General features: G+C 39.9%; 1 protein-coding gene across 21 annotated transcripts in view; it reads left to right on the top strand.

Annotated features, from left to right (window-relative positions):
• Nucleotides 1-26,616, top strand: part of DTNB (dystrobrevin beta) — a 608,309-nt gene that overhangs the window by 545,949 nt on the left and 35,744 nt on the right. For 13 of the 21 annotated variants that reach the window (XM_049695720.1, XM_049695721.1, XM_033425073.2 and 10 more), the window contains 5 exons: nucleotides 4,336-4,425; nucleotides 8,467-8,554; nucleotides 19,247-19,332; nucleotides 20,205-20,318; nucleotides 25,313-25,409. In XM_049695720.1, coding sequence (XP_049551677.1) covers nucleotides 4,336-4,425; nucleotides 8,467-8,554; nucleotides 19,247-19,332; nucleotides 20,205-20,318; nucleotides 25,313-25,409 — 475 coding nt within the window. Of the gene's footprint in view, nucleotides 1-4,335; nucleotides 4,426-7,512; nucleotides 8,442-8,466; nucleotides 8,555-19,246; nucleotides 19,333-20,204; nucleotides 20,319-25,312; nucleotides 25,410-26,616 lie in introns of those variants that run through there. The other 8 variants (XM_033425083.2, XM_033425072.2, XM_033425074.2 and 5 more) reach the window with 4 other exon arrangements.

Here is a 26,616-nt window from a genome sequence, read left to right on the forward strand (position 1 = left end):
ATGTTAGCATACCAGAAGGGCCACTTCTCTTTTCTGTCTGTGTTCACTCACTGTAGGTGATCTCATCCATACTCATGGCTTTCAGTAACATCTGCATACAGGTAACTCCTAAACTTATTTTTCTGGCCCAGACTTTTCCCTGAGCTTTTCCCTTTTTCCCTCGCATCTCTTCCTCCTAATCAGTATCTTCTTTGGATATTTAATACATATTTCATAATTAGCCTGTTTTAAGCTGAGTTCTGTATCTTCTGCCACCAGATGTACTTCTTCCATAATGTTCCCCATCTCAGTGAATGGCAATCCCACTCTCCTAGTTGCTTGGTCAGAACCCTTGATTCTTCCCCCATCTAAAGTGTCAGATTATTAGATCAGATCTATCCAAAATCACTGTCAAAACCTATCCAAGATCTTTCTATTTAATTTCACTTCTGCTGCTACTCCTATTTCCTAGCAGCTCTTGTCTTTCATCTGGAATGTCCAGTAGCCTTCAAATTGCCTGTGTCTTCCCTTGCTCTCTGGTACTTCATCTTTCCTAGAGCAAACGATCCTATTAAAATATATCATACCTCACTTCTGCTCAAAACCTTCCAATAACTTCTAATACCACAGTAAAAGCTAAAGCCTTTGTAATGATGTGCAGGGTGATAGAGCCTACTTCTCAATCTATCTGCCATAAAGACGCAGTTTTGTTTTGTTTCAATTTCTAGTTTGAAGTGGATTGATACTTTACAAAAGTATGATAAAAATAAGTTACTACAGCGAGAACTTCCACCCTGATCATGGTGAACTAACTGGTAACAGAGTAGCTCTCCCGCTATAAACTACTAGAAAACTGGTCTGAATATAAGAAGCAACTGTTTTCAGGAATTAGTAAGTAGCATGGGACTGATTCCTGAGGGAAGGGAAACAAATGAGAGAGCCCTATGATTGCCCAGGTTTTCTGCTAGAACACATTTGCCAAACTATAGTGCGGAATACAAGCAGAGCAAGGCAGTCTTGCTGAGAGTAAGAAGGTAGAGATTGGAGTTTAGGGAGGCCGGAATTTGCTGAGCAAAACACCAGAGAGGAGGAATTGTGCAGAGAAAGAGCTCAGTAAATCTGAAGACAGATCTCTTGAGTCTTTGGCTGAAAACTAAGCTGTATTTGCGTAGAATGAGATTTCACAAGACCAGCAAAGAACAACTACCTGGGAAAGAACAACTCCTGGAGTTTTGAAAGTGCAACAACTACCTGAGCTCACATAGTTGTTTGAGTTCCAACCAACCAGAGTAGAGAGATATCATTGAACACTTGAGGCATTCAGTAAAGACCCCAGAAAGACCACATCTTAGGAGCAGGGTGATATTGGCCCTAAATAAAGGTTACTCGAGTTCTGCTCTAATGAAGCTTAAACACAGGCCTCACAAGGATCAAGCTGTTTACAAGGAAATTAAATTACTGCCGGATTCTTTCAAGGAAGACAACAAAATCCAGACGTTCAGCAACATAATACTCAGGATTTGCACCATCCAGTGAAAACTTAGAAGACATAAGAAGAAGCAGGAAAGTATGACCGTAACCAGGAGAGAATTAGTCAATATAAACAGAGCCAGAAATAACAGACGTGATACAACTGGCAGACATGGACTTTAAAGCAGCCATGATAAGTATCAAAAAATATAAAAGAAAATATCAACATAATGTGGAGAAAATGTGAGAAATAAAAAAGAACCAAGTTTAAATGTTACTGGAACTTTCTGCACATATAGTCTACTTCCATCAAAACTTTTAAAATAAAAAGAGAACTTATAGAGTTGAAAAGGATTACACCTGAAATGAAAAATTCAATGGATAGAATTAACAGTAGATTAGAAATTGCAGAATAAAAGTTCACTGAACTTAAAGACATAACAATACAAACTATCCAAAATGAAGCACAGAGAGAAAAATGGCTGAAAAACGAACAGAGCCTCAGTGACCTTTGGGACAATGTCAAACAGTCTAACAGAGGGGGAAGAGAAGAATTATTCAAGGAAATAATTTTTTCCAGATTTCCAAATAAATTTTTACATCTTTGATGAAAACTATAAACCCACAGATACAAGATGCTCAACAAACTATAAGTACGCAGGATAAACACAGAGAAAAACACACCAAGACACATCACAATCAAATCGCAAAAAAAAATCACAATGATAAAGAGAAAATACTAAAAGCCGCTAGAGAAAAAAAGACATGTTACATACAGGGGAACAAGGATAAAGTTTTCCAATGAGTTCTCAATAAAAATAATGCAAGCTAGAAAATGGAATGACATCTGAAAGTGGTGAGAGAACTTAGTTTTATTCTCTCTAAAATATATAAATTTCCTAGCTTTATCCACTGAAAAGACCTAGAAGCAGTGACACCCCAAGAACCATAAGCACTCTAGTACCCTGCCTGTGGCCTCTGAGCGCTCTTTCTCAGTAAAGGGAACCTGGGATCCTGGGAAGAATGGTTGATTCCAAGTGCGGAGCAGCATATACAAGATGAGATTGGGGCATCTTATTGTACAAACAAGGAAGCTAATAAGCTTTAATGGATATGTCAGAAGAACACCAGAGCCTGCTTCCAGGGGTTCCCACTGGCCACAGTTAGGACAGTTTGAACACCAAAAAGATGATTGCAATGGATTGAAACACATCAGATACATAAAAATCTATGAGTTCATAATTATACAAAAAAAAGAAAACCTCCTAAGGCACTAACTTGTTTTTCTGTTGTTGTTGTTAAATAATAAGAAATATCAACCATTTGGTTTTACCTTTCCTGAATGAGAGTATTTCACAATAAACAATAGAAGAAATTAATAAATGAGCAACAGATGATAAAATCGGAAAGTCAACATTTTGCAACCCCTCATGAAATAATGTATTTAGGCAAGAACTATTAGTAAATGCTAAAATTATTAGGTGAAAAGTTGATGGAGGATTTTGTAATGGAGAGATGTGAATCTCTCCATTACAAATGGAGAACATCTGAATCCACTGATCAGTATTTACATTCCATTCCGTTATGTGCCTCCTGTTTGATTTATAAGTACATCATATTACATATGATGGATTCTAGCCCCTTCTCAATAACAAAACAAAAGCAAAAACTTCAGTCAACATCTAGATCTGACCCCACAGGGACTAGAGAAACAAATTAAATGACGCCTTCAAAATGTAGGATATGCTACAAGGTAACCTGTTTTATTCACACGTAGATGACATGGAAGAAACAGGGAAAAGGAAGAACTGTTATAGATTAAAAACAGAAACATATAATCAAACACAGACATAAAAGAAACATATCAACCAAGTGCAAAGTGCAGACCTTGTTTGGATCTTGACTTTAACTGTAAAAGGGTATTTTTTTTAAGATTTGCGGAAATTTTCAGATGGACTAAGATATTAAAGAATTTTTGTGATTTTTTTTTTTTTAGGTGTGATAATGGTGTTCAGGTTGTATAAATTCCTTCTGTATCTGATAGATGTACAGGCTCAAGTATTCCCAGGTGAAATAATAAATTGTCTGGGATTACTCTAGCCACCTCCTCCTGCACAAAACGTTGGGAGAAGGAAGAATAAATTAAACAAGTTGACAACGTTCATTTTTGTTGAACTTTGCTGATGGGTACATGAAGGGTAGTCATTAGATTACTCTTTCTATTTTTGCACATATTTTAATACTTCTGTAGTAGAAAGTTAAAAAAAAAAAGATCATGTGCTTAAGGACCTTCCACATATCTATAAGAGAGAGCCTCACTCAGATTCTATGCAACATTGTCTTACAATTAAATACGATCCTAACAAGTTTGGTTTAAGTACCAGTTTTATGGGAGAAAATAGAATGATGCTAAAGGCAGTGTCCTTATAGAAATAAAAAGGCTTAACTGGTATTATGAGGTAACACTGAAAACTCTTACATGTCGACAAAAGCTATGGAAGCATTAAGGGGCCACTTAGTGATTAAATGGAACCACTCTCCCTCAGTTTTCCTGCCAGAAGGCATTTCCTAAAAAGTGCATCCATTGCAGAGCCCAGAACTGGTGGGCCAGGTGCTTTGGTGACTCCTCCCTGGCTTCTCCCTCTCAAGGGCTGTAGTGTCAGTCCGCCAAAGCTCTCTTCTAAGGGATTGGTTTTGTTTAAAGGATTTGTGTGATGTATTCCCTATGGTCTAGCACCACATTCCATTATGCATTGTGGTTTTTTATTGTTTTCCTTATCTTGATTTTCTTTTCTGTTTTTCTTTGACGTTTGCCCATTTTAATCCATGTTCATTTCTTGCTTGTGTCTGTGTCACGCTTGCTGTCTTTGCCTCCGTTGTTCCTAGGTTACAGTATAGCCAGGATATACCCAGTCGCCTGGCCGATGAGCATGCGCTGATAGCCTCCTTTGTGGCCCGTCTGCAGCACTGTGCACGGTCAGTGGTAGAGCAGCAGCAGGCGGGTGGCCAAGGGCTGATCAAAGGGAGGGAGAGCTCTGTAACCTGGGGTTGCCAGCTGGAAAAAGCTCTGCATGTGGGGTTTTTCTTGAGAAGCTACCAGCTATGTTTGGCGGAGTTTAAATAATTGCTAAAGCACTGGCTTCTAAAAGAGAAGGAGCCTTGCCAAACCTAGGCACTTACCTAAAGATATAGTCAGAAATTCTTTAGAGTGGAGTTCCCTTCCTTTAGGTTACACTTAAAGAGTGTATAAACCTCAGAGAAATGTGCGGTCCCAAAGATGTGTATTCACAGAGGTATTTGATGCAAACTCTTACTGTTCATTCTTGCCTAAATAATGAAATGTTTCTGTCGACATTCAAAGTTTAGGATTGGTCAACACACTTTGTCTTATCTGGGGGCTTTGACACCATCACCTTGTTACATCTTTACATGTTGCATCTTCATCTGTTCCCCAAAACCTATCATTGTTGATTATTTAAACCAGTGATTTTCAACAGTGGTATTGGGTTATTGTCACCTGAGAGACTTTTACCAAACTATGTATACCTCTGTGTATTATAATAATTATATGTATTATAATAGACCCAAATACCTCTTTCCCTGGAAACTACTGTTAATATGGGAATATGACTGATCCCTCAGTGGATTATGGTGGAAAAACATTTGATAACCACTATAACCACTAACTATAGCAAAGTTAACCCTTTAAAAGAGTTAATACCAAACAAAGTGCCATTATATTCAGGCCCAAAGCCACCTGCCCAGTCCATGCCCACACCTGCCACCATTCTGCAAGGAGAATGGCAGGTAAAGTTTAAATAATCCCCTTTACATAGCAGCAGAGTCTCTGTGCCAAACAACCTGAGATTCTTATTCTTAGAGAGAACACTATAATTTTTATAAACTTAAACACATGAGAGAGGCTGGAACCTTAAATTTTGATCTTAGTTTTGCCCTTAACATGCCATGGCTTCATGGGAAGCGCTTATTCTCCATGATAACCGAAAAATAAATTAATAATCAACTTTAAAATATATATCCTTGGGGCTTCCCTGATGGTGCAGTGGTTAAGAATCCACCTGCCAGTGCAGGGGACACGGGTTTGAGCCCTTGTCTGGGAAGATCCCACATGCCACGGAGCAACTAAGCCCGTGCGCCACAACTACTGAGCCTGTGCTCTAGAGCCCGCGAGCCACAACTACTGAAGCCCGTGCGCCTAGAGCCCGTGCTCTTCAAGAAGAGAAGCCACCGCAGTGAGAAGCCCACACACCGCAACGAAGAGTAGCCCCCGCTCGCCGCAACTAGAGAAACCCCGCGTGCAGCAACGAAGACCCAATACAGCCAAAAATAAATAAATTAAATTAATTAATTAAAAAAATAATAAAATAAAATATATATCCTTGAAAAGGACTGTTTTAAGTATTATACTTCATAGCATTTCACATAATTTTCCCAGTATGACCAAGTGGCGTTACTACTTTTAGGCGTTTACCTATCTCTAAAGCCTTAGACTGTTGGCTTCTCCTACCTCCCAACTATGTTTAATAGGCTTATTCTGTAGGAGGGATGCCTGATAATTGTGCATTGTATCACAGAGTGTCTCCTCATCCAGCAGATGGTTTCTGAGCACTCTATCCCAGCCCCTTGGTCTCTAGGAAGAGAGTTTTCTTAACGCTGGCAGGACAGCTTATTTATTATCAGTAAGGGCAATTGTCCAAGTTATTAAAAATTTCCATGGTGAATATAGCAGCAGAATGTTAAACAGACACTACTAGCTGATAGCCCAGGAAGATTTATGCTAAGTTTAACTGAGATCCTCAAGTCTTACGGCTTAGGGATTAGGCTCCCTGAGCAAGAATTGGTGGCCAGGAGCCTTGGAAGAGCGTGAGGATTGGGTGAGTACTGCATCTCTTCTTGATTTATAGTCTAAGGAGCTGAGCTTCGTGCTCCCTCAAAGAAGTCAGAAATTTCCTGGCTAACTAATTCTGAGAATGAAAATCAGCTCAGGCAAAAGAATAAGGAACCTTTCTAATTTCCCTCATAGTTTTCATTGACCATAAAACCTCTCATCAACATAAAGTTCTAGTTTCTGGCTTGAAAGCATAGCCAGTTAAAGCAATCATGTCATCCACACTCGGGTATGAATGACAGATAAAATTAACCTTCCTAGGGACATGGAATGTGGTGGAGAAGCAGGAGCTCTTCTGCACAGAGAAACCTATTGTGTCCCTTGCCAGAAAACAGAGGTCAGCCACTTTAAGTCCCACTTCTTAAGCTGCCGTTTCCTCCATAGTAGTTATCCACTTGTGTTGTTAAATGTTCATTTTGTTGTTATTTACAAGATAAAGATAGTCCTTTTATTTCAGACAAGCATCTTTAAGGCACAAGTATTATAGTTCAGCCCTGACCTTGGGGTCTTGACCCTAAAGTATTAAAGTCAACTGATGGTAGCATGTGCTTATTACAAGATCATCTTTTGAGAAAATGGTTATATATGCTAGAGACTGACATTTGCACACCTAAAATTATATAGTGTTGAGAAGTGTCATTGCCAGAAAGCAGTGACAGTGGCAGCACATTTTTAAAAAATCCATCCTAGGGCTTCCCTGGTGGCGCAGTGGTTGAGATTCCGCCTGCCAATGCGGGGGACACGGGTTCGTGCCCTGGTCCGGGAAAATCCCACATGCCGCGGAGCAGCTGGGCCTGTGAGCCATGGCTGCTGAGCCTGTGCGTCCGGAGCCTGTGCTCCGCAACGAGAGAGGCCACAACAGTGAGAGGCCCGCGTACCGCAAAAAAAAAAAAAAAAAAAAATCCATCCTAGAGGAAAGACCAAGTTAAGCTTAAGAGTTAGCCACAGAGATAGAAATATAGGATGCTTAAAAAAAAAAAAATCTAGGAAAAACACAGTTGATTTCATGCATGAAAAGTCCAGACAGGTTTCTATTGATTAAACTCCATCCTTCCCAGATTCCCCTCAGTAATTATAACAAGATTTGATGACTATTGAACTCATGTCTTTAATTTTTTTCACATTTCATATTTTGTCATACTGTTAAATTCCAGTCAGGGGTTTGTGGAACTCCAAGAACCTAGAGCCAAAGTAGAAGCAAGCCACGACAGCCATCTCTCATCACTTAGTCATCATTATTACTGTTGCCTTAAAACATCTGTCAGACTTAAACAAAGAAGAATTACATAGACACAGTCCTGATTAATCTAGGAGTGCCCTGATATAAATAAACAGCAGTTGACATCACATGCTAAATTAAAGATGTCAGTCATCATCAGCAAGAAGTTCCATGTGAGCAGCACATATACACAGAGCTAGCCTCCTGCTCAAGAACCTTCTTTTATTCAGGTGCGGCACTTTCTGACGTCCCACCGTACTGGATCTCTAAATTTTTAGAATGCTGGAACTCTTGTTAAGAGTAATGAACTAAATTAATTCACTCTAAAATGGGGCTCCAGTTGTAGAACAAGCATGGTAAAAGAAGAGAAAGAGGCACTGAAGGGGAACGTTTGATGGCATCTTCCCCAACTTTACCATATTGTAAGCCTGCCTTAGCTTAGGTTCCTCAGTTTTGCTCAGCCAGTGTTAAGGGTACTTTTCCTCAGCCCTCTGTTTTTCAAGATGCTTTAGTTTTCTTTCGGGCTTTTTGAATTCAAGACCTATATCTAAAAGTCATGAGGTTTTCTTAAAACAGTTGATGGGAAATCACTCCCTCAAGCTTTATAGATGCCCTGTCTTTTCTCAGCCCTTGCATTCAAAAAGAAGTGTCCCCTCTGAAGGTGTGAGAGCAACAGGGATATACTGCCGAAGAGAAATGTTATGCGTGGCCTCGTCATTTCTCTAAATCCTCTTTGTCTCAGAAGACCATTAGTATCTATGATTCAGGTCTCCATTTCTTTTGTTACCATTCTTTTTCACAAGTGTTTCTCCCATCTGTTCTTTCTGAGAGAGAAGCAAGAGTAGGGGATGTTTAATAGATACCTGTTGAATTTTTATCTCCTTGGCAGTGTCCTGGACAGTCCTAGCCGACTGGATGAGGAACACCGGCTTATAGCTCGCTATGCTGCCCGGCTGGCTGCAGAGGCAGGAAACATGGTGAGTAAATAGAGGATTCCAGTAGAGTAGCAGAAATTTGCATTACTTTATTTATTTATTTTAATAGATTTATTTATTTATTTATTGGCTGCGTTGGGTCTTCATTGCTGCGTGCAGGCTTTCTCAAGTTGTGGCGAGCAGGGGCTACTCTTCATTGCAGTGCATGGGCTTCTCATTGCAATGGCTTCTCTTGTTGCGGAGCACAGGCTCTAGGTGTGCAGGCTTCAGTAGTTGTGGCACGTGGGCTCAGTTGAAAAACTAAAAATAAAACTACCATGCGATCCAGCAATTCCACTCCTGGGTGTATATCTGGAAAAAATGAAAACACTAATTCGAAAAGATACATGCACCCCAGTGTTCATAGCAGCACTATTTACAATAAGCAAGCCATGGAAGCAACCCGAGTACCCATCAACAGATGATAGGATTAAGAAGATGTGAGAGATGTGCACGCACACGTGTGCGCGCATGCACACACACACACACACACACACACAGGAATATTACTCAGCCATACAAAAGAATGAAATATTGCCATTCGCGGGACTTCCCTGGTAGCGCAGTGGTTAAGAATCCGCCTGCCAGTGCAGGGGACACAGGTTCAATCCATGGTCCAGGAAGATTCCACATGCCGTGGAGCAACTAAGCCCACGCATCACGACCACTGAGCCCATGTGCCACAACTACTGAAGCCCGTGCGCCTAGAGCCTGTGCTCCGCAACAAGAGAAGCCTCCGCAATGAGAAGCCTGCGCACCACAACAAAGAGTAGCCCCTGCTTGCCACAACTAGAGAAAGGAAAGCCCACACGCAACAACAAAGACCCCATAAATAAATAAGTAAATAAATAAATAAAAATATATTGCCATTTGCAGCAACATGGATGGACCTAGTGAATATTATGCTTAGTGAAATAAGACAGAGAAAGACAAATTCTATACAATATCACTTATATGTGGAATCTAAAAAATGATACAGATCAATGTATATACAAAAACAGAAACAGTCTCACAGACATAGAAAACAAACTTGTGGTTACCAAAGGGGAGAAGGAGGCAGGGAGGGACATATTAGGGATATGGGATTAACAGATACAAACTACTATACATAAAATAGATAAGCAACAAAGCTTTGCTATATAGCACAAGGAATTATACCTATTATCTCGTAATAACCTGTAATGGAATATAATCTGCAAAAGCCCTGAATCACTGTACTGTATACGTGAAACTAACACAATATTATAAATCAACTATACTTCAGTTTAAAGAGAAAAGAAGGAAGAAAAAAATGCAAATTACCAATATCAGGAATGAAATAAGGGACATACTACAGATCCTATAAACATTATAAGGATGATAAGAATATTATGAACAACTTTTTGCCAGTAAGTTTGACAACCTAGCTGACGTAGACAAATTTCTTGAAAGATACAATTTAACAAAACTGACATAAGAATAAATAGAAAATCTAAATAGTCCTAAATCTGTTAAATAAATTGAATTAATAATTAACTTCAAAAATTCTAAGCTCAGGGACTTCCCTGGTGGCACAGTGGTTAAGAATCTACCTGCCAATGAAGGGGACACGGGTTCGCGCCCTGGTCCGGGAAGATCCCACATGCCATGGAGCAACTAAGCCCGTGTGCCACAGCTACTGAGCCTGCGCTCTAAAGCCTGCAAGCCACAGATACTGAGCCCGTGTGCCACAACTACTGAAGCCTGCATGCCTAGAGCCCGTTCTCTGCAACAAGAGAAGCCTCCGCAATGAGAAGCCTGTGCACTGCAATGAAGAGTAGCCCCCGCTCTCCGCAAGTAGAGAAAGATCGTGTGCAGCAACGAAGACCCAACGCAGCCATAAATGAATAAATAAATAAATAAATAAATAAAAATTCTAAGCTCAGATGGCTTAATTGTTGAATACCATCATATGTTTAAGGAAGAAATAACAATCATAACAATCTGGCACAAACTTTCAGAAAATAGAGAAGTCATTTTATCAGGCCACTATAACCTGATACCAAAATAATACAAGGGCATTACAAGAGAAGAAAGTTGATGGCCAAGTTCTATCATGAACACAGATGCAAAAATCCTTAACAAAATATTAGCAAATTGAATCCAGCAATATGTAAAAAGGATAATACTCCATGATCAAGTGAGGTTTATCCTAGGAATGCAAATTTATTTAACACATGAAAATCAGCCTATGTAATTCACCATATTAGCAATTTAAAGAAGAAAATTATAATATTTCAATAGATGCAGAAAAAGTTTGTCAAAATACAATGCCCAGGGCTTCCCTGGTGGCGCAGTGGTTGAGTTCTCCTGCCGATGCAGGGGACGCGGGTTTGTGCCCCGGTCCGGGAAGATCCCACATGCCGCGGAGCGGCTGGGCCTGTGAGCCATGGCCGCTGAGCCTGCGCGTCCGGAGCCCGTGCTCCGCAACGGGAGAGGCCACAACAGTGAGAGGCCCGCATACCGCAAAAAAAAAAAAAAAAAAAATACAATGCCCATTTTTGATAAAACTTCTCAATACCATAGGAGTAGAAGAAACTCCTTTAACCTGGTAAAGAACACCTACAAAAACCCTATAGCTTATATGACACTTCAAGGTTAAATTTTGGAATATTTCCCCCTAGTATTGCAAACAAGTCATAGATGTCTACTTCCACCACCTCTATTCAAAATTGTCCTGGGGGTCCCAGTCAGTGCAGCATGACACGAAAAAAGAGACATAAATATTGTAAAGGAAGATGTGAAACTGTCATTATTTGCAGATGACCTGATTCTGTATAGGAAGTCCTAAGGAAAGTCCTACAAGAACACTACTAGAACAGATACATGACTTTATAGCAGTGTTGCAGCATACAAAGTCAGTATATAAAAATTGATTGTATTTCTATCTACTAGCAGTGAACAATTAAGAATTAAATTTAGGAAAAATAACATTTACTGTAACATTAAAAACCATCAAATACTTATGGATAAATTTAATGAAAGATGTTCAAGACTGAAAACTATAAAATATTGCTAAGAGAAATTAAAGAAAACCTAATAAATGGAGAGATATAGCCATATTCAAAAGATTCAGTATTAGTAAAATGGTATATTTTCCCTAATTGGTCTATAAATTCAGTACCAATCAAAATGCCAACTGATTTTCAAATATATTTAGAAAGCCAAAACAGTTTTGGAAAAGAGCAAAGCTGGAGGATTCAACCCTACTTGACATCAAGTCTTACTCTAGGGACTCCCTGGTGGTCCAGTAGTTAAGACCCCACACTCCCAATGCAGGGGGCCCGGGTTTGATCCCTGGTCAGGGAACTAGATCCCACATACTGTAACTAAGAGCCTGCTAGAAGAGCCCACATGCCACAACTAATGATCCCACACGCCACAACTAAAGATCCCATGTGCCACAACTAAGACCCGGTGCAGCCAAATAAATATTTTTTTAAAAAAAGACTTACTCTAAAGGCACAGTAATCAGGAAAGTATGGTATTGGCAAAAGGATAGGCAAATCGTGCATAAAATATATGCACACATGTAAGGTCAAGTGACTTTCAACAGGGCACAAAAGCAATTCAATTGGGAAAGGAAAATCTTTTTAACAAATGCTGCTGGAGCAACTATTTATCTGTATGAAAAGAAAGGACAACTGTTTGTATGAAAATAAAGAACCTCTATCCCTACCTCACACCATACATAGAAACCAATTTGATATATATCATAAACTTTAAATGTAAAAGCTAAAACCATAAAGCTATTAAAAGAAAACAGAAAAATATCTTTATGACCTTGGGGCAGGCAAAGATTTCTTAGAGAGGTTATAAGAATCACAAACCATTAGGTCCAGTATTGTTCTGGAGTGAAATTAGACAGGACAGGCAGGCCAAGATCTTGCAGGACAATATTCTACAGTGTTAGTTTTAGAAATGTGTACTAATTTATGTTTACTTCTTCACAGGGAAAGAGAGTTATGAAAGCTGCCAATAGAGTTTTGCTTTGTTTCTCTCTCAAAATGTAATTTATTCCTTTGGGTTTGTTTAGTCTTCAAAATCTTTTCCTTGAGAATCTAATACTAAGGCATACATCTGACTCTAACATTCCAACTCTAAAGGTTAGTGAAATGGAACAGAATAGGGGGGAAAAATGTCTGGGAAAAAGACTAGTTTTATTTAATTAGTTAAACCCTATACATGCCCTCAATCAGTCACAAATGTTTGTTATTTTAGAAATTAAAATTTATAAATAACATTAATTAAATTTTTTGAAATGGAATATAGCATTGTGGTGGATTTTTAAAATTAAGTACATGTAATACCATTATGTAGTCTTGTTGACTTTACTTAGTACTTTTTAAAATTTGTAAATAAAAGCTCCAAAGCCGTTTGACCCTGAAAAGTAGATCCTAGTACTCCTTTACTGCAAACAAGATAAATCTGTTTACACCTGATAGTTTCTGATGCCAGTTCTCTAATTCATGTGAAAATAATTGTTAGAATGGTCTTGAGACTAAATACTGATATGGCCCTTTCATCTTATTTTCCTAAGTGTAGTTATCTTATAAATATTGGGTCTCTCAGGAAGGATTCTTCTTAACTAGATTTCTATTAAACAGAAGACTTCTAATCTGCTAATCTCTCACTGATACAAGTGCTTTGCATAAAGTGGGTGTAGTGCTCAAAAGAATTTATTTATAGCCTGCCAGATAGGCTTTGTATTGATTTTTTTTTTTTTTTTTTCAAAAACCTTCTACAAGAAAGACCATTAAATCATTTTAGCAGCCGGCATTACACCCTGTGAAATGCTCCAGCGTCAGACCCTCACATCTCCCCGGGTGGCAGACATGGCCACTGAAACCTCTTCAGGCTGACCCTCAGATAGAAAAATTGTAGGTTGCTTAGATGAGCCAGGAGAGCTAATTTGTTTTCCTGAAGTGCCTAAATTCCATTTTAAAACAACAACAACTGGCTTCCCTGGCGGCGCACTGGTTGAGAGTCCACCTGCCGATGCAGGGGACATGGGTTCGTGCCCTGGTCCGGGAAGATCCCACATGCCACGGAGAGGCTGGGCCCGTGAGCCATGGCCGCTGAGCCTGCGCGTCCGGAGCCTGTGCTCTGCAGCGGGAGAGGCCACGACAGTGAGAGGCCCGAGTACCGCAGAACAACAACAACAACAAAAATACAGTGTGTGGCAAATCATGGTAATAACAGCAAATCTTAAATCTCATCACAAACATCACTAGCATTAGATGTAGTCAGGTGGGTTTTGTTTATTAAAAAATTTTTTTTCTTTATGAAAAAATTAAAAACTCATTATGGAAAACTTGGAAGAAAGGTGAAAGGAAAGGGAAACCATTGTCCATTGTCATGCTACCTACATTTACACGTTTTTGAGATTTTTTTTTCACATAGCCCAGTCCCGGACTCCACAGCCTCATCATCGTGTCAGCTGCTCCACCCATGCACCATTCCAGAAATGTCCTTACGGCCTCTTAGAATTTAAGATCAAGAGTATTTTCATGTGGTCTTTTGCACACATTTAATGATTTAAAACCCCTATAAAATAGTCATTGTCAAACCTGGCTACATATTCTAATCTTTTGTGCAACACTTAAAATATATGTAGATTCTTGGCCTTGCCTCGGACCTACTGAATCAGAATCTCTGGGTTTAGTAGGGTCCATTGATTTTAGTTTAAAAAAAAAAAAAGAAAACTTTCAGTCTTTTGATTTACAGCTAGCTTGGGAACCACTCTCCTAAAAAACATTACTGGGTTTTTGAGAGAGAGAGAGAGGTATTAATAATCCATAGCCCTCCAGTTAGTCTAAGCGAGGTTGAGATGATGGGAAGGCTGCCCTTGGGATGCAGTGAAAGTCTGGTTGATATCAGGCACATCTCTGTGGAACTCATCCTGCCAAGTTCATCCAGATGGGAAACTTCCAGTCTCTCTTTTGGAGGCTCCAGAAATGCATACCAGCAGATTACAGTTTGCTGACTATGTTGGCTCTCCTTGGTTTTATATTTGCCCAGTTTTGCTCAGTGGGGTCTTGTTCCTTATCCTGTATTTTTCAGATGTGTCTCTATCTCATTAAAGATGATGGAGCTCTGTGAGATTACCTAAACCTAAGAGAATACTAGTGTAACAGAGGAAGGGATCCTCTTCACATCTCTTTTCATAAATATTCCCATTTTACAGACAAGAAAATAAAGGTATATAGTAAAATAAAGTAACTCAAGGTTTACATGCGACTAGGTAGCAAACGCTTGGATTCTTAAGTGGTCCACCTACTTCCATTCTTATCCCACTACAGTAAATCCTCCACTTAGTAGCCAAAGCAGTGTTTGTTTTTAATAAGCTTCATTATAGAACAATTTTAGATTTACAGAAAAACTATGAAGCTAGTACAGAGAGTTTCCATATAACCCATGTTCCATTTCTCCTATTATTAACATTTTACCTTAGTATAGCATGTTTGTTGCAATTAGTGAGCCAATATCAATACATTATTATTAACTAAAGTCCATGCTTTACTCAGATTTTGTTAGTTTTTACCTAATGTCTTTTCTCTGTTCTGGGGTTCCATCCGAGATACCACATTACATTTAATTGTCATATCTCCTTAGGCTCCTCTGGTCTGTGACAGCTTCTCTGACTTTCCTTGGTTTTTTTTGTTTGTTTTTTATTTATTGAAACATAGTTGATTTACAATATTGTGTTAGTTTCAGGTGTACAGCAGAGTGATTCAGCTATATATATAGTTATATCCTATATGATAATATATATGATAATCCTATATGATATATAGGATTATTTTCCATTATAGCTTATTACTGACTTTCCTTGTTTTTGATGACCTTGACAGTTTTGAGGAATGTCCCTTAATGGGGATTTGTCTGTTTTTCTCATGATTAGACTGGGATTATGGGTTTTGGGGAGGAAGAGATAAGTGCTATTTTCCTCACATCACATCATACATATATAGTATCAATGTAACTTATCACTGTTGATGTTGACCTTGATCACTTGGTTGAGGAAGCTTTTGTCAGGTGTCTCCGACATAAAGTTACTCTTTTGTCCCCTTTCCACACTGTCCTCTTTAGAAGGAAGTCACTATGGACAGGCCACGCTTAAGGAACAGGGAGTTAGGCTCCACCTCCTTGAGGGCAGAGTATGTACATATGTTATTTGGAATTGATTCCATGTTTCCCTGTTCAGAATCCTACAGTGGCTTCACACCACATTTGGAATGGAATGGAAACTCCACTGCATGATGAAAAGGTCCTTCATGATCTGGGCCCTCCCAGTTTATCACCTATCCCTGCCTCATAGCCGCACCACTCCATCAGTACTGACCAGAACACACCAACCTGGAGCACTTGTAGGCCTTTGCCCTTCTTTCTGCCCAGCAAGCCCGACCCTCCCAACCCCCAGACCTTCACCTGGTTTGCTTCCTAAGTTCATTGAGTCTTTCATAACTATCTCATTGAAAAAATCTTCTGTCTCAGTTTATTCTGTGTCATAACCCTATATTTCTTCATCAAATTGGTCACTACTGATGCCATATATATATATATATCTCACCTACGTTTATTTATTTATTTATTTATCATTCTCTCCCAATATAATGTAAGCTACATGAGGGTAGAGGCTGTATTTTATTCACTAATGCATCCCTAGTTTCTGGAGTAGTATCTAACACATACTAAGTCCTCAGGAAATATTTGTTGGATAAATGAATGAATGAACTATCTAATTTTTGAAAGAAATCATCTTTAGGGATCTTCTGGCTAAAGTAATCTGTCTTTATAAACTGTTCCCTCTTTTTCCCTTCAGTGTCCTGGGGGCATTTTAGGAAGGGATACCTGGCTTTTTTTTTTTTTTTTTTAAAGAGTACTGTGGTGTCTAAGATAGTCAATAAATAAAATCCTACATTTCTCTGTTATTTAGTGTACACTCAACTGTGTTTGACATTTGTCTGGGTGAAATAAGCCATCATTCAGCTGTCCACTGGGGGCTCCCTGCTGTTACGTCCAGGTGGAGGAGCTAGGGTGCAGGCTGCTCCAGGTGGGACTGCTGTCTAAGGGTTTGAATCTTTCTCCGCCCCTACTTCTTTGTATTTGAGTAACAATGCTTCTTGGTGCCAAAGAATCTTTCCTGGTTAGGAATCACTATTGATAATAATTCTTGATTCCTATGTTAACTTCCTCTTTGAAAGATGCTTCAGCATTGCAGTCAGACACTCAAAACTAAAAGGATTCTTTAGAAATTTCCAGTAAAATACTGTAGGGTTTTTTGTCGTTTGTCATTATATGAAACAAATTCCTTTCAGAGCTCATTTCCTCATCCATAATTTTGCCTGGTCCCACTCTCATAAGGAGCCATTAGTTTTAACTCTAGTCTTCAGGAATTGTAAACCTTTTATTCATAGCAGTTTTACTCTGAGGCAAGCTATTTTTCTGAGGTTCAACTCAGGCTCTCACAAGACTGAATAGAATATATAGAGAACTTGCTCAGTTGACTGCTGGTCTACTCTTCTCTGGAGGAAGAAAGATCAGGTTTTTTCCTTTTAAAGAAGGAAATTACGTGGTAATTGGATAAAAGGCTCCCACCCAGATTTGCTATGCTATTTTGCCCCTGTTTATTTAGGAAATTTCACATGAAAAGAATTACTTATTGCATCTTTAAACTCTAGACAGGAAACAAGGTTTCTGCTTCATCGTAGATCATGTTTTGGGAAGAACCAAGAATACCTGGAGTGAAGTGTAACTATACCAGAGGCTTCATTAAGAGCTTCCACTCTGGTTAATCAATAAAAGGGAAATGTCACCTAGTCATCCATTTTCTTATTTTGTGTTGATTGGCTTCCTTTTTTTTTTTTTTTTTTTCCCGGTACGCGGGCCTCTCACTGTTGTGGCCTCTCCCGTTGCGGAGCACAGGCTCTGGACGCGCAGGCTCAGCGGCCGTGGCTCACGGGCCCAGCCGCTCCGTGGCATGTGGGATCTTCCCGGACCGGGGTGCAAACCCATGTCCCCTGCATTGGCAGGCGGACTCTCAACCACTGCGCCACCAGGGAAGCCCGGCTTCCATATTCTTAAAGGAGGTATAAGGGTCAGACCCAGTAGTGACTATGCAAATCAAAACCATAATGACTCCTCCAAAGAGGATATATAGATGGCCAATAAGCACATGAAAGTATGCTTAACATATTAGGGGAATACAAATCAAAATCACAAGATACCATTTTATACTCACTAGGATTACTGTGATCAAAAAAATGGACTATAACAACTGTTGGCAAGAAAGTGGAAAAAATGGACCCCTCATATATTGCTAGTGGGAATGTAAACTGCTACAGCCATGTAGGAAAACAGTTTAGCAGTTGCCCAAAAGGCAGTTACTATATGACCCAGCAGTTCCACTCTTAGATATATACCCAAGAAAAATGAAAGCATGTCTCTACACAGAAACTTGTCCGCAAATGCACAGAGCAGCATTATGCAAAATAGCCCGCCAAAATGGGAACCCAAATGTCCCCCAGCTGCTGAATGGATGAACAAAATATGATGTATCCATATGGTGGAATATTATTCATCTATAAAAAGAAATGAAGTACTGATACATGCTACAACGTGGATGAACCTTGGAATCATTTGCCAAGTCAAAGAAGCCATACATAAAAGATCACATACTGCATGATTCCATTGGTATGAACTGCCCAGAGTAGGCAAATCCATAGATAAAGAAATTAGATAAGTTGTCACAAGATGGTGGAGGGGAAATGGGGAGTGACTGTGGGTTTCTTTTCGGGGTGATGAAAATGTCCTGGAAGTAGATACTGATGATGGGCTCACAACCTCATAAATATAGTTTAAAACCACTGAATTATATACTTTAAAAGGGTAGGTTTTAAGGCATGTAAATTATATCTCAATTTTTTAAAAAACCCACAATTAGGTACTTCACGCCCACTAGGATGGTTAAAACCAAAAAGACAATGACAAGTATTGGTGAGAATGTGGAGAAATTAGAACCCTCATTCATTGTTGGTGGGACTGTAAAATGGTTCAGCCACTTTGGAAAACAGTTTGACACTTTCTCAAAATGTTAAATACAGGGTTAACCATATAACTCTGGAATTCCACTCTTAGGGATTTACCCAAGACAGATGAAAACATGTATCAATACAAAGATTTGTAAATGAGAGTTCAGAGCGGCTTTATTTGTGTTAACCAAAAGCTGGAAACAATGGAATACTATTCAGCAATAAAAAGGAAGGAACTCCTGATGCATGGAGCAACATGGATGAACCTCAGAAATACCATGCTAAGTGGAAGCCTGCATGTTGTATGATTCCATTTATATGAAGTTTCTAGAAAAGGCAAAACTGTAGACAGAAAGCAGATCACTGGTTGCCTGTGGTTGGGGATGGGAGTGGAAGTTGACTACAAACTGGCATGAGGGAACTTTCTGTGGTGATGAAAGATGTTCTAAAACTGGACTGTGGTGATTGGTTTGCATAACTGTTTAAATATACGAAGACTCATTGAATTGTACACTTAAAACGGGTGGATTTTATGGTATGTAAATTATACCTCAAAAATCTGTTTTAAAAAAAATCAACAGTCCATCTGGGCCTCTGGATATATTTGAATAAAAAAAAAAACCTTTCTTCTTCCTCACTGTAGACCCGTCCTCCCACCGACTTGAGCTTTAACTTTGATGCCAACAAACAACAAAGACAGCTTATTGCAGAACTGGAAAACAAAAACAGGTAAGAATGCAGAGGTCGAGCCAGTTTCTGAAGCCCAGGATTATCACGTGAGTATCTGATTCTCATTTTCCTTGCAGTCTAGGTGGGTTTTGACCACAAAGGAAGATCCCACCTCAGTGAAGATAGGCCAGCCCAAGTCCAGTACATGCCCTGGACACTAATTTATATATCTCTGCATGCTGTTCATTCTGGTAGTCCAAAACCCCGCTCAGGTGCTCTCAGGTAGATTCTTTTTCTCACCCACCAGTGTGTTCCCCTCCCATTCCTTTCTCCACTCTACTCCCAGGAGCCTTTGCTGTGTCTTGTCATCTTGTCCTGGCCCACGATGCAGCACGCGACTGTCTGGTCTCTCACTAAAAAGCCATTTACAGGCTTGGCGACCAGACAACACACCATCATGCACTGAAAAAGCAGAAACCAGGACAAGGAAATTGGTCATAATGTAACAGGCACAGTGGAGGAAGTGGCAACCATCAGATCTCGGGGTGGGAGTGGGGTTCAGGAGAAGAAGGGAGACAGAGGAAGACTTGAGGGGAGTTAGCACAAGACTTGCATTAGAAGGTTGCAAGTTCCCCCCAGACAGGAACAGACTCTTCTATTGATAGTTGTCCTTTTTCTTCTGTGGAAATTTTTCAAGTTCTTGAGAAGAGGGTTTGTAGGACTTTTTCTACCACAAAGAATTGTTTCATCGAGGAAATACTGAGTGCAGCAATTTTAAGACGGTGTCCATTTCACATCTTGGTCATTCAGAAACAATCAGAACAAGATTGGTAGAGGCAGCATGACTAGAATAAAAACTTCTAACGGAAAAAAAGAGAGGGAGCGAGCTGTGAAGCCGCACGTGGCCATCTCTTTTTCATCCATCTCTCTAGAGAGATCCTGCAGGAGATTCAGCGTCTCCGTCTAGAGCATGAACAGGCTTCCCAGCCCACTCCGGAGAAGGCCCAGCAGAACCCCACACTGCTGGCAGAGCTGCGGCTGCTGAGGTAAGTGGGGAAGCTGCACCGCTGTCCCCAAGTCATAGTCTGCTACAGTAGGAGTTCATATCCCAGGGAACCAAACTAGTGGGTTAGAATCTGTTTATCGGTTTAACTCGTCATGTTAGAACAAACAGCCAAAGCGTTCCACTCATTCTGTTACTGCTTCAGGTGTTTGAGTCCCTTTATTAATCACTGTGAGATCTCCTGCCTTCATTTCAGAACTAGGTAAACACCAGGCGCAGTGTTTACACTTTTGTGATTGCTTTAGGAAGACCACTGTGCTGCACTCAATCTTCTTATCTTGCAAATTAGTCTGACTTTAGAGACTCCTGGCAGGAACGCTCTCCCTGTCCTTTGAGTATGTTCTCCCGCGCTTCATAGGCAGAGCAGGATTCCGTTGCGGGAACTCCCCTGAGATGTGAAACCAAGCGGGAATCCCTCGCACCATGGCTGTGGTACTTTCTACCTCAGCATAAGTATAAACTGTCTCAAGGATGGAGAGACTAAGGACGTAGGATCAGGATGGGGGTAGAGAGCAGCTTCAGCTCCCACTTGGTGCTGTTTTGGAGGGAATGAGGGCATCTTCCAGGAGAGTATAACGTGAGCGTTATCCGAGCAAAGTTATTAGGGTCTTATTTCCTATCGGTCTTAGAAAGATGTGTGTATACTCTTTGTAAGTGAAGACATTATGGAAACTGAGTGAGTGACTTGATTCTCACCAGACCTCTAGATTTCCAAATAGTGGGTTCTTTCTGTTTAGGTTGTAACATTTGACATTCTGCAGTTGATTTTTAACGTGCTGTCACCTGGGATTCTGCATAGCCGAATGTCCTTTCTTAGTTCTTCCTTCGGCTTAGGTCAACTCATCAAGAATTTAAAGCACGCAGATGAAAATCATTAGCGACACAGAGATTCCCATTCTACTAAAAATTCATTTTAGTTTCTAAATTGATTAGAAACTGGGCTGAGATTTTGGTTACTCTGGGTCCACTGTCACACATTTGAGATATCAGCATGGTTGGTGTCACACTAGGGAGGATGGGAAAGCAAAAGCTGCTGACTCAGGTAGAGCATAACTAAGCTATCAGTGTAAGATACAGCTGTTTTCTTTCCTCACCTCAGCTCAGGCACAAGTGACTGTTTTGTATCTAGAAAAGCAAAAAACTGTCATACTTTATTTTAACTATTGCTGGAACTAGGATTGCTGAAAGGGCTTCTTTATGCTAGAGGGATCTGAAAAAACTGTAGATTTAGTAGGCAAAGGGCTGAATCCAGCACTGTGACATAAGGCAGTAAGAGACAGGAATTTAATCTAAATACAAGGAGGGTCTAAATCCTGAGAAATCAGAAAGTATTTAATCTCAAAAGCAGCTTGTATACCACTGAAAAAAGAGTGACTATTTAATAAGTTTGCCGGATCGATTGGTCATGCATAAGGACAAACATATTGGCTCTCTTCCTCACACCATATACAAAAACACCACCGGATGGATTAAACATGGAGACAAAAATGTTAAAACTTCTAGAAGAAAACGTAGGAGAGTTTCTTTAGGGTTTTGGAATAGAAAATATAATTTCTCAGAATTACTAGCCATGAAAGAAGTTGGTATATTCATCTATATTAATATACGAAGTTTTGTTTATCGCAAGACACATAAAGGGCAAAATTCATTTGTAGGTTCTGACATCCTTCTGGTTTTGATGAATATACATGAATCCAGGAACTGCCAAGACCCAGCTAGTATAATAAAGCAAGATAGAGAATTTCATCCATAGGGTTAGTGGTTATGAATCCTGACCACCAAGATTGTCTTTTCCCCCTTCATTATTTTTAACGGTATATTTGTTATTATAATAATATATGACAAGTGTGTGAGATATGAAGCATAATGATAAAATGAACACCCAGGAACTCACATCCTACTTGAGAATTCATATATTGCTAAAGCCATGTCATCTGTAAAAGTGCCCCCTTATTCCACTTCCTTGCTTCTGCCTTCCCCACAGAGCTAACCTCTATCCAGAATTTGGTTTATCATTCCCTTTTTTTTTCTTTTTTTTAATATTTACTTATTTATTTATTTGGTTGCACCGGGTCTTAGCTGCAGCACGCATGTGGGATCTAGTTCCCCTGCCAGGGATCGAACCCAGGCCCCCTGCATTGGGAGCATGGAGTCTCAACCGCTGTGCCACCAGGGAAGTCCCAATTCCCTTGCTTTTTAAAAGAGTATTGTCAAGTATGTGTGTATGCCCACGTGATAAAGTGTCTAATTTTGCTTTTTGTTTTTTGAGCTTTATAGAAATGGTATTCCATGCAGTCTTCTGGGACATTTTCCCCCCTTAATATTACTCTTTAGGAGCCTTCCATGTTGTTGCATGTAGCTGTAGTTCATTCATTTTTGCCACATATTATAATTATTCGATCATACACAGCACAAAGAAAGAGTACTGCATCCAGGCTTGGGGGTTCAGGGAAGAAAGGCTTTCTAGAAAGTTGAATGAGTCAACTCCTCCTTATTGAGTTTATACCTGCACTGGAAATTTAGGGAGTATGAAGATGAGAAGACAATGATTCTATCTTAAAAATTTATAATCTAGTTTCGGAAACAAAACTTAAAATAATTTGCTAGTCAGTTAAATAATATTGTACAATGTTAATAAATAGTATGGATATTAGAAGAAATGTGAGTAGGGAAAGGCACACACACACACACACACACACACACACACACACACACACACAGGCTAGAAGCAATTTGACGCTTGATAGTGCTGGAATTTGGGCTGGACCATGAAAGGTAGGTGTGGTTTGAATGGCGTGTAGGACAAAACATTTAAGATTAGAAGCAGAGTTGGGGTTCAGCAAGATTCCGCAATAAGTATGACACATTTCAGACAGGAGAAGGAGCCTTGGAGCTAAGAATTTGTTTTCAGTCATCCAGTGAATTAATCTTTAGAGTGCCAATGATGGGAGATAAAATTAGTTGGATAATTGAGACCAGATTCTGAGAGCCTTAAGTGATAGGTCATTGGAAATCCTTGGAGGGCTTCAAATAATGATTTCATTAAGTTCACTAGATGTTAATTGAGTCCACACTGGATGCGTGATATTCTCTTAATCATTAAATATAAGCAAAGACGAGTAAGGTCATCCCCTGACCTCAAGGATTCTGCATCATGGTAGGAGTGACAGCAATACAAGGTAAAATATATTAAGTGCCACAGAGAAGCACCAACTGCTGTGTGATTAAATAAGCAGGATCCTATACCTGCTGAAGTAATCAGGAATAGCTTCCTGGAAAGAGTGACGTTTGGGAGGGACACTAAGGAGTGAATAACATTTGGAAGAGAGTAGGGGAATACTCACTTGTAAAATGATGCAGTCTGCTTAGGGAAAAGTGAACCATGGCTGGAGGTCCAGACATGGAAGGGAAAGGGAGGTAAGGAACTAAGGATAGGAATGTAGGTAGGGTCTGGAGCAGCACTCTCTGATAGAAATATAATGTAAGCCGTATGTGTACCAAAAATTTTCTAACAACCATGTTGAAAACAAAGGAAATAGGTGTCACTAAAATTAATACTGTCGTGCTTCCCTGGTGGCGCAGTGGTTGAGAGTCCGCCTGCCGATGCAGGGAACATGGGCTTGTGCCTTGGTCCGGGAAGATCCCATGTGCCGTGGAGCAACTGGGCCCATGAGCCATGGCCGCTGAACCTGCGTGTCCGGAGCCTGTGCTCCGCAACGGGAGAGGCCACAGCAGTGAAAGGCCCGCATACCGCAAAAAAAAAAAAAAAAAATTAATACTATCTTTTATTTAACCTGTGGGAATATAAAGATAGACATGTGATTTCCAAGAATCATCTGAATTGGGTGACTGATTGAATATAGGAAATGAACAGGAAAGTATCAAAGAGGACTGAGTTTTTCAGCCATGACAGTTAGAAGAAAAAGTAGGAGAGAAAGGGAAATTGAGAAGAGAACCATTTAGGGATGAAAGTCTCAAGTTTGGTTTTGGACAGATTGAGCTAGACTTGTTGACATGAAATCTGTCCTCAGGGAAACAGAAATCTGTCCTCAGAATTCTCTTAGACACAGAGTTGTCCTGATGTCTGTCATAATTTTGGAACCTGATGTGTGGTTCTGGAAGCACTGACTCCTGAACCCTGTCTTCCCTGAGCAGTTTTCATACATTTTTTTCCACTATTAATTTTAATTTGGACTAGTTTTATGTATAAGTGAGGCATTTGGCTTCCTAAAGAATTTTTTAAATCACTTTAATAATATTAACAATACTTTTTCACTGTACGGCAATATGTACTTTCCAAAGCATTTTTTTAAAATAAATTTGTTTATTTATTTTTGGCTGCATTGCGTCTTCGTGGCTGCACGTGGGCTTTCTCTAGTTCCGGCGAGCAGGGGCTACTCTTCGTTGCGGTGCGCGGGCTTCTCATTGTGGTGACTTCTCTTGTTGCGGAGCACAGGCTCTAGGTGCGCAGGCTTCAGTAGTTGCAGCACGCAGGCTCAGTAGTTGTGGCTTGCAGGCTCTAGAGCGCAGGCTCATTAGTTGTGGCGCACGGGCTTAGTTGCTCCGCGGCATGTGGAACCTTCCCGGACCAGGGCTCGAACCCATGTGCCCTGCATTGGATTCTTAACCACTGCACCACCAGGGAAGCCCTCCAAAGCATTTTTACATACTATTCTCACAGCAGTAAAGAAAAGTGAGCAAAACAGATATTAGCACCATTTTATGTATCCAGTATCAGAACTTAAATGATTTGCTCAGCATCTCATACACTGGTAAGTAGCAGAATCAGGTCCAAAACCCATTTCATCTGGCCTTCGACTCTTCTTTGAGGATCATTTTATCTTCATTTTCTTTTTTTTTTTATATATTTGTTCAGTAGCACATTACAATTTTTAATATTTTTAAATTACAGTGTCTTTTTGTGATCTAACTGCCCTTCCATCTCTTCATTTCTCATGAGCTTTTCCTCTCCGACAGGCAGAGGAAAGATGAGCTGGAGCAGAGGATGTCAGCGCTGCAGGAGAGCAGGCGGGAACTGATGGTCCAGCTGGAAGGGCTGATGAAGCTGCTGAAGGTAAGAGCAGCAGCCTCTCAGGTCTCCTCCCACCTCCCAGCTCTTCTTGTCCATCTTCACCTGCACTTCAGCTTCTGCCTCCCTGTGATGTCAGACAGGATGAGGCTAAAAGGTTAACTCTTGCTGCCTAGACTCAGTTTTCAGGTAGACCTCCCTAAAGTTAACCTAATTCAGTATAAAAGCTACCTAAATTAGTGTAAAGCCTGATTACAAAAAATTAGTAACTGGAACTAATGTCCTTGAATAGTTGCTTTTATGAATTAATAAGAATGTTTATAAATCGGATATTAGTTATGTGAAATGAATATTTCTCAACTACATAAAGTTTCTTTTAAGACAAGTTTTCAAATATTCTACCTAAATGCGTAACAAGTATTGTGTCCTATTTTAATAAGTATTACAGAGGCAAACCAAAGTAATCAACCAACTCTAATCAATAATTTTACTCTATTAGGAGCAATAAAATAGCTCTAGGTTTGGTATATTGGGGCTTGCATAATTCAGGCCTCACTATCTATTTTTAGTGAAAAATATATTACAGCCCCTACACCCTAGAGCAGACAAAGGCGCACTTGGCATTTAAATGTCCTCACCTGGATGATTTGACTGGCACTGAATAGAAATACTTACCCAGCTCTGTAGCAGCGATACAAGGACATACTTGTTTATGCTATAAATTCCTAAGGCCTGTCTGTCTATACTGTGAAACCATTGTATTTCATGGTATGAAATACAGAATGGAAATCAGTGTGGAGTACCTCAAAAGGCAGGCTGAGGGGGTAGATTTAATCCTGTGATAAAGTGGACTCATTAAAGGTTTTGAAAACAATAGTTTAGGAAAATGTACACAGCAGGTTGGGAAGAGGAGAAACTAAAGGATAATAGGAAGCTACTGAAATCATCCAGACCCGAAGTGACAAGGGCCTGGGCTAGGAGGGGTAGCCCAGGAGCATGTCAGCTTGAAGAGTTTGCTTCAACTTCTCCATTCTAAACCAGTCCTTTAATAATAAAACCAGTGGGTATTTAGCAACTTGGGTAAACGGAGTGTTTGTGTTTTAAACTGACTTTTGGCTTGCTCAAGACAATCACTTCTTTTAGTCTTGAGCTGAGTTTTTTTCTAGCTTTGGTCCTGGGTATTTGGGGTATTTTGGGACATGTTTCTTCATTAACCCTGTTAGCAGGATGTCTCCTGAGAAATATTTTGTCT

The sequence above is a fragment of the Orcinus orca genome, chromosome 13 (assembly GCF_937001465.1).
Source record: "Orcinus orca chromosome 13, mOrcOrc1.1, whole genome shotgun sequence".
In the NCBI taxonomy this organism is placed as follows: domain Eukaryota; kingdom Metazoa; phylum Chordata; class Mammalia; order Artiodactyla; family Delphinidae; genus Orcinus; species Orcinus orca.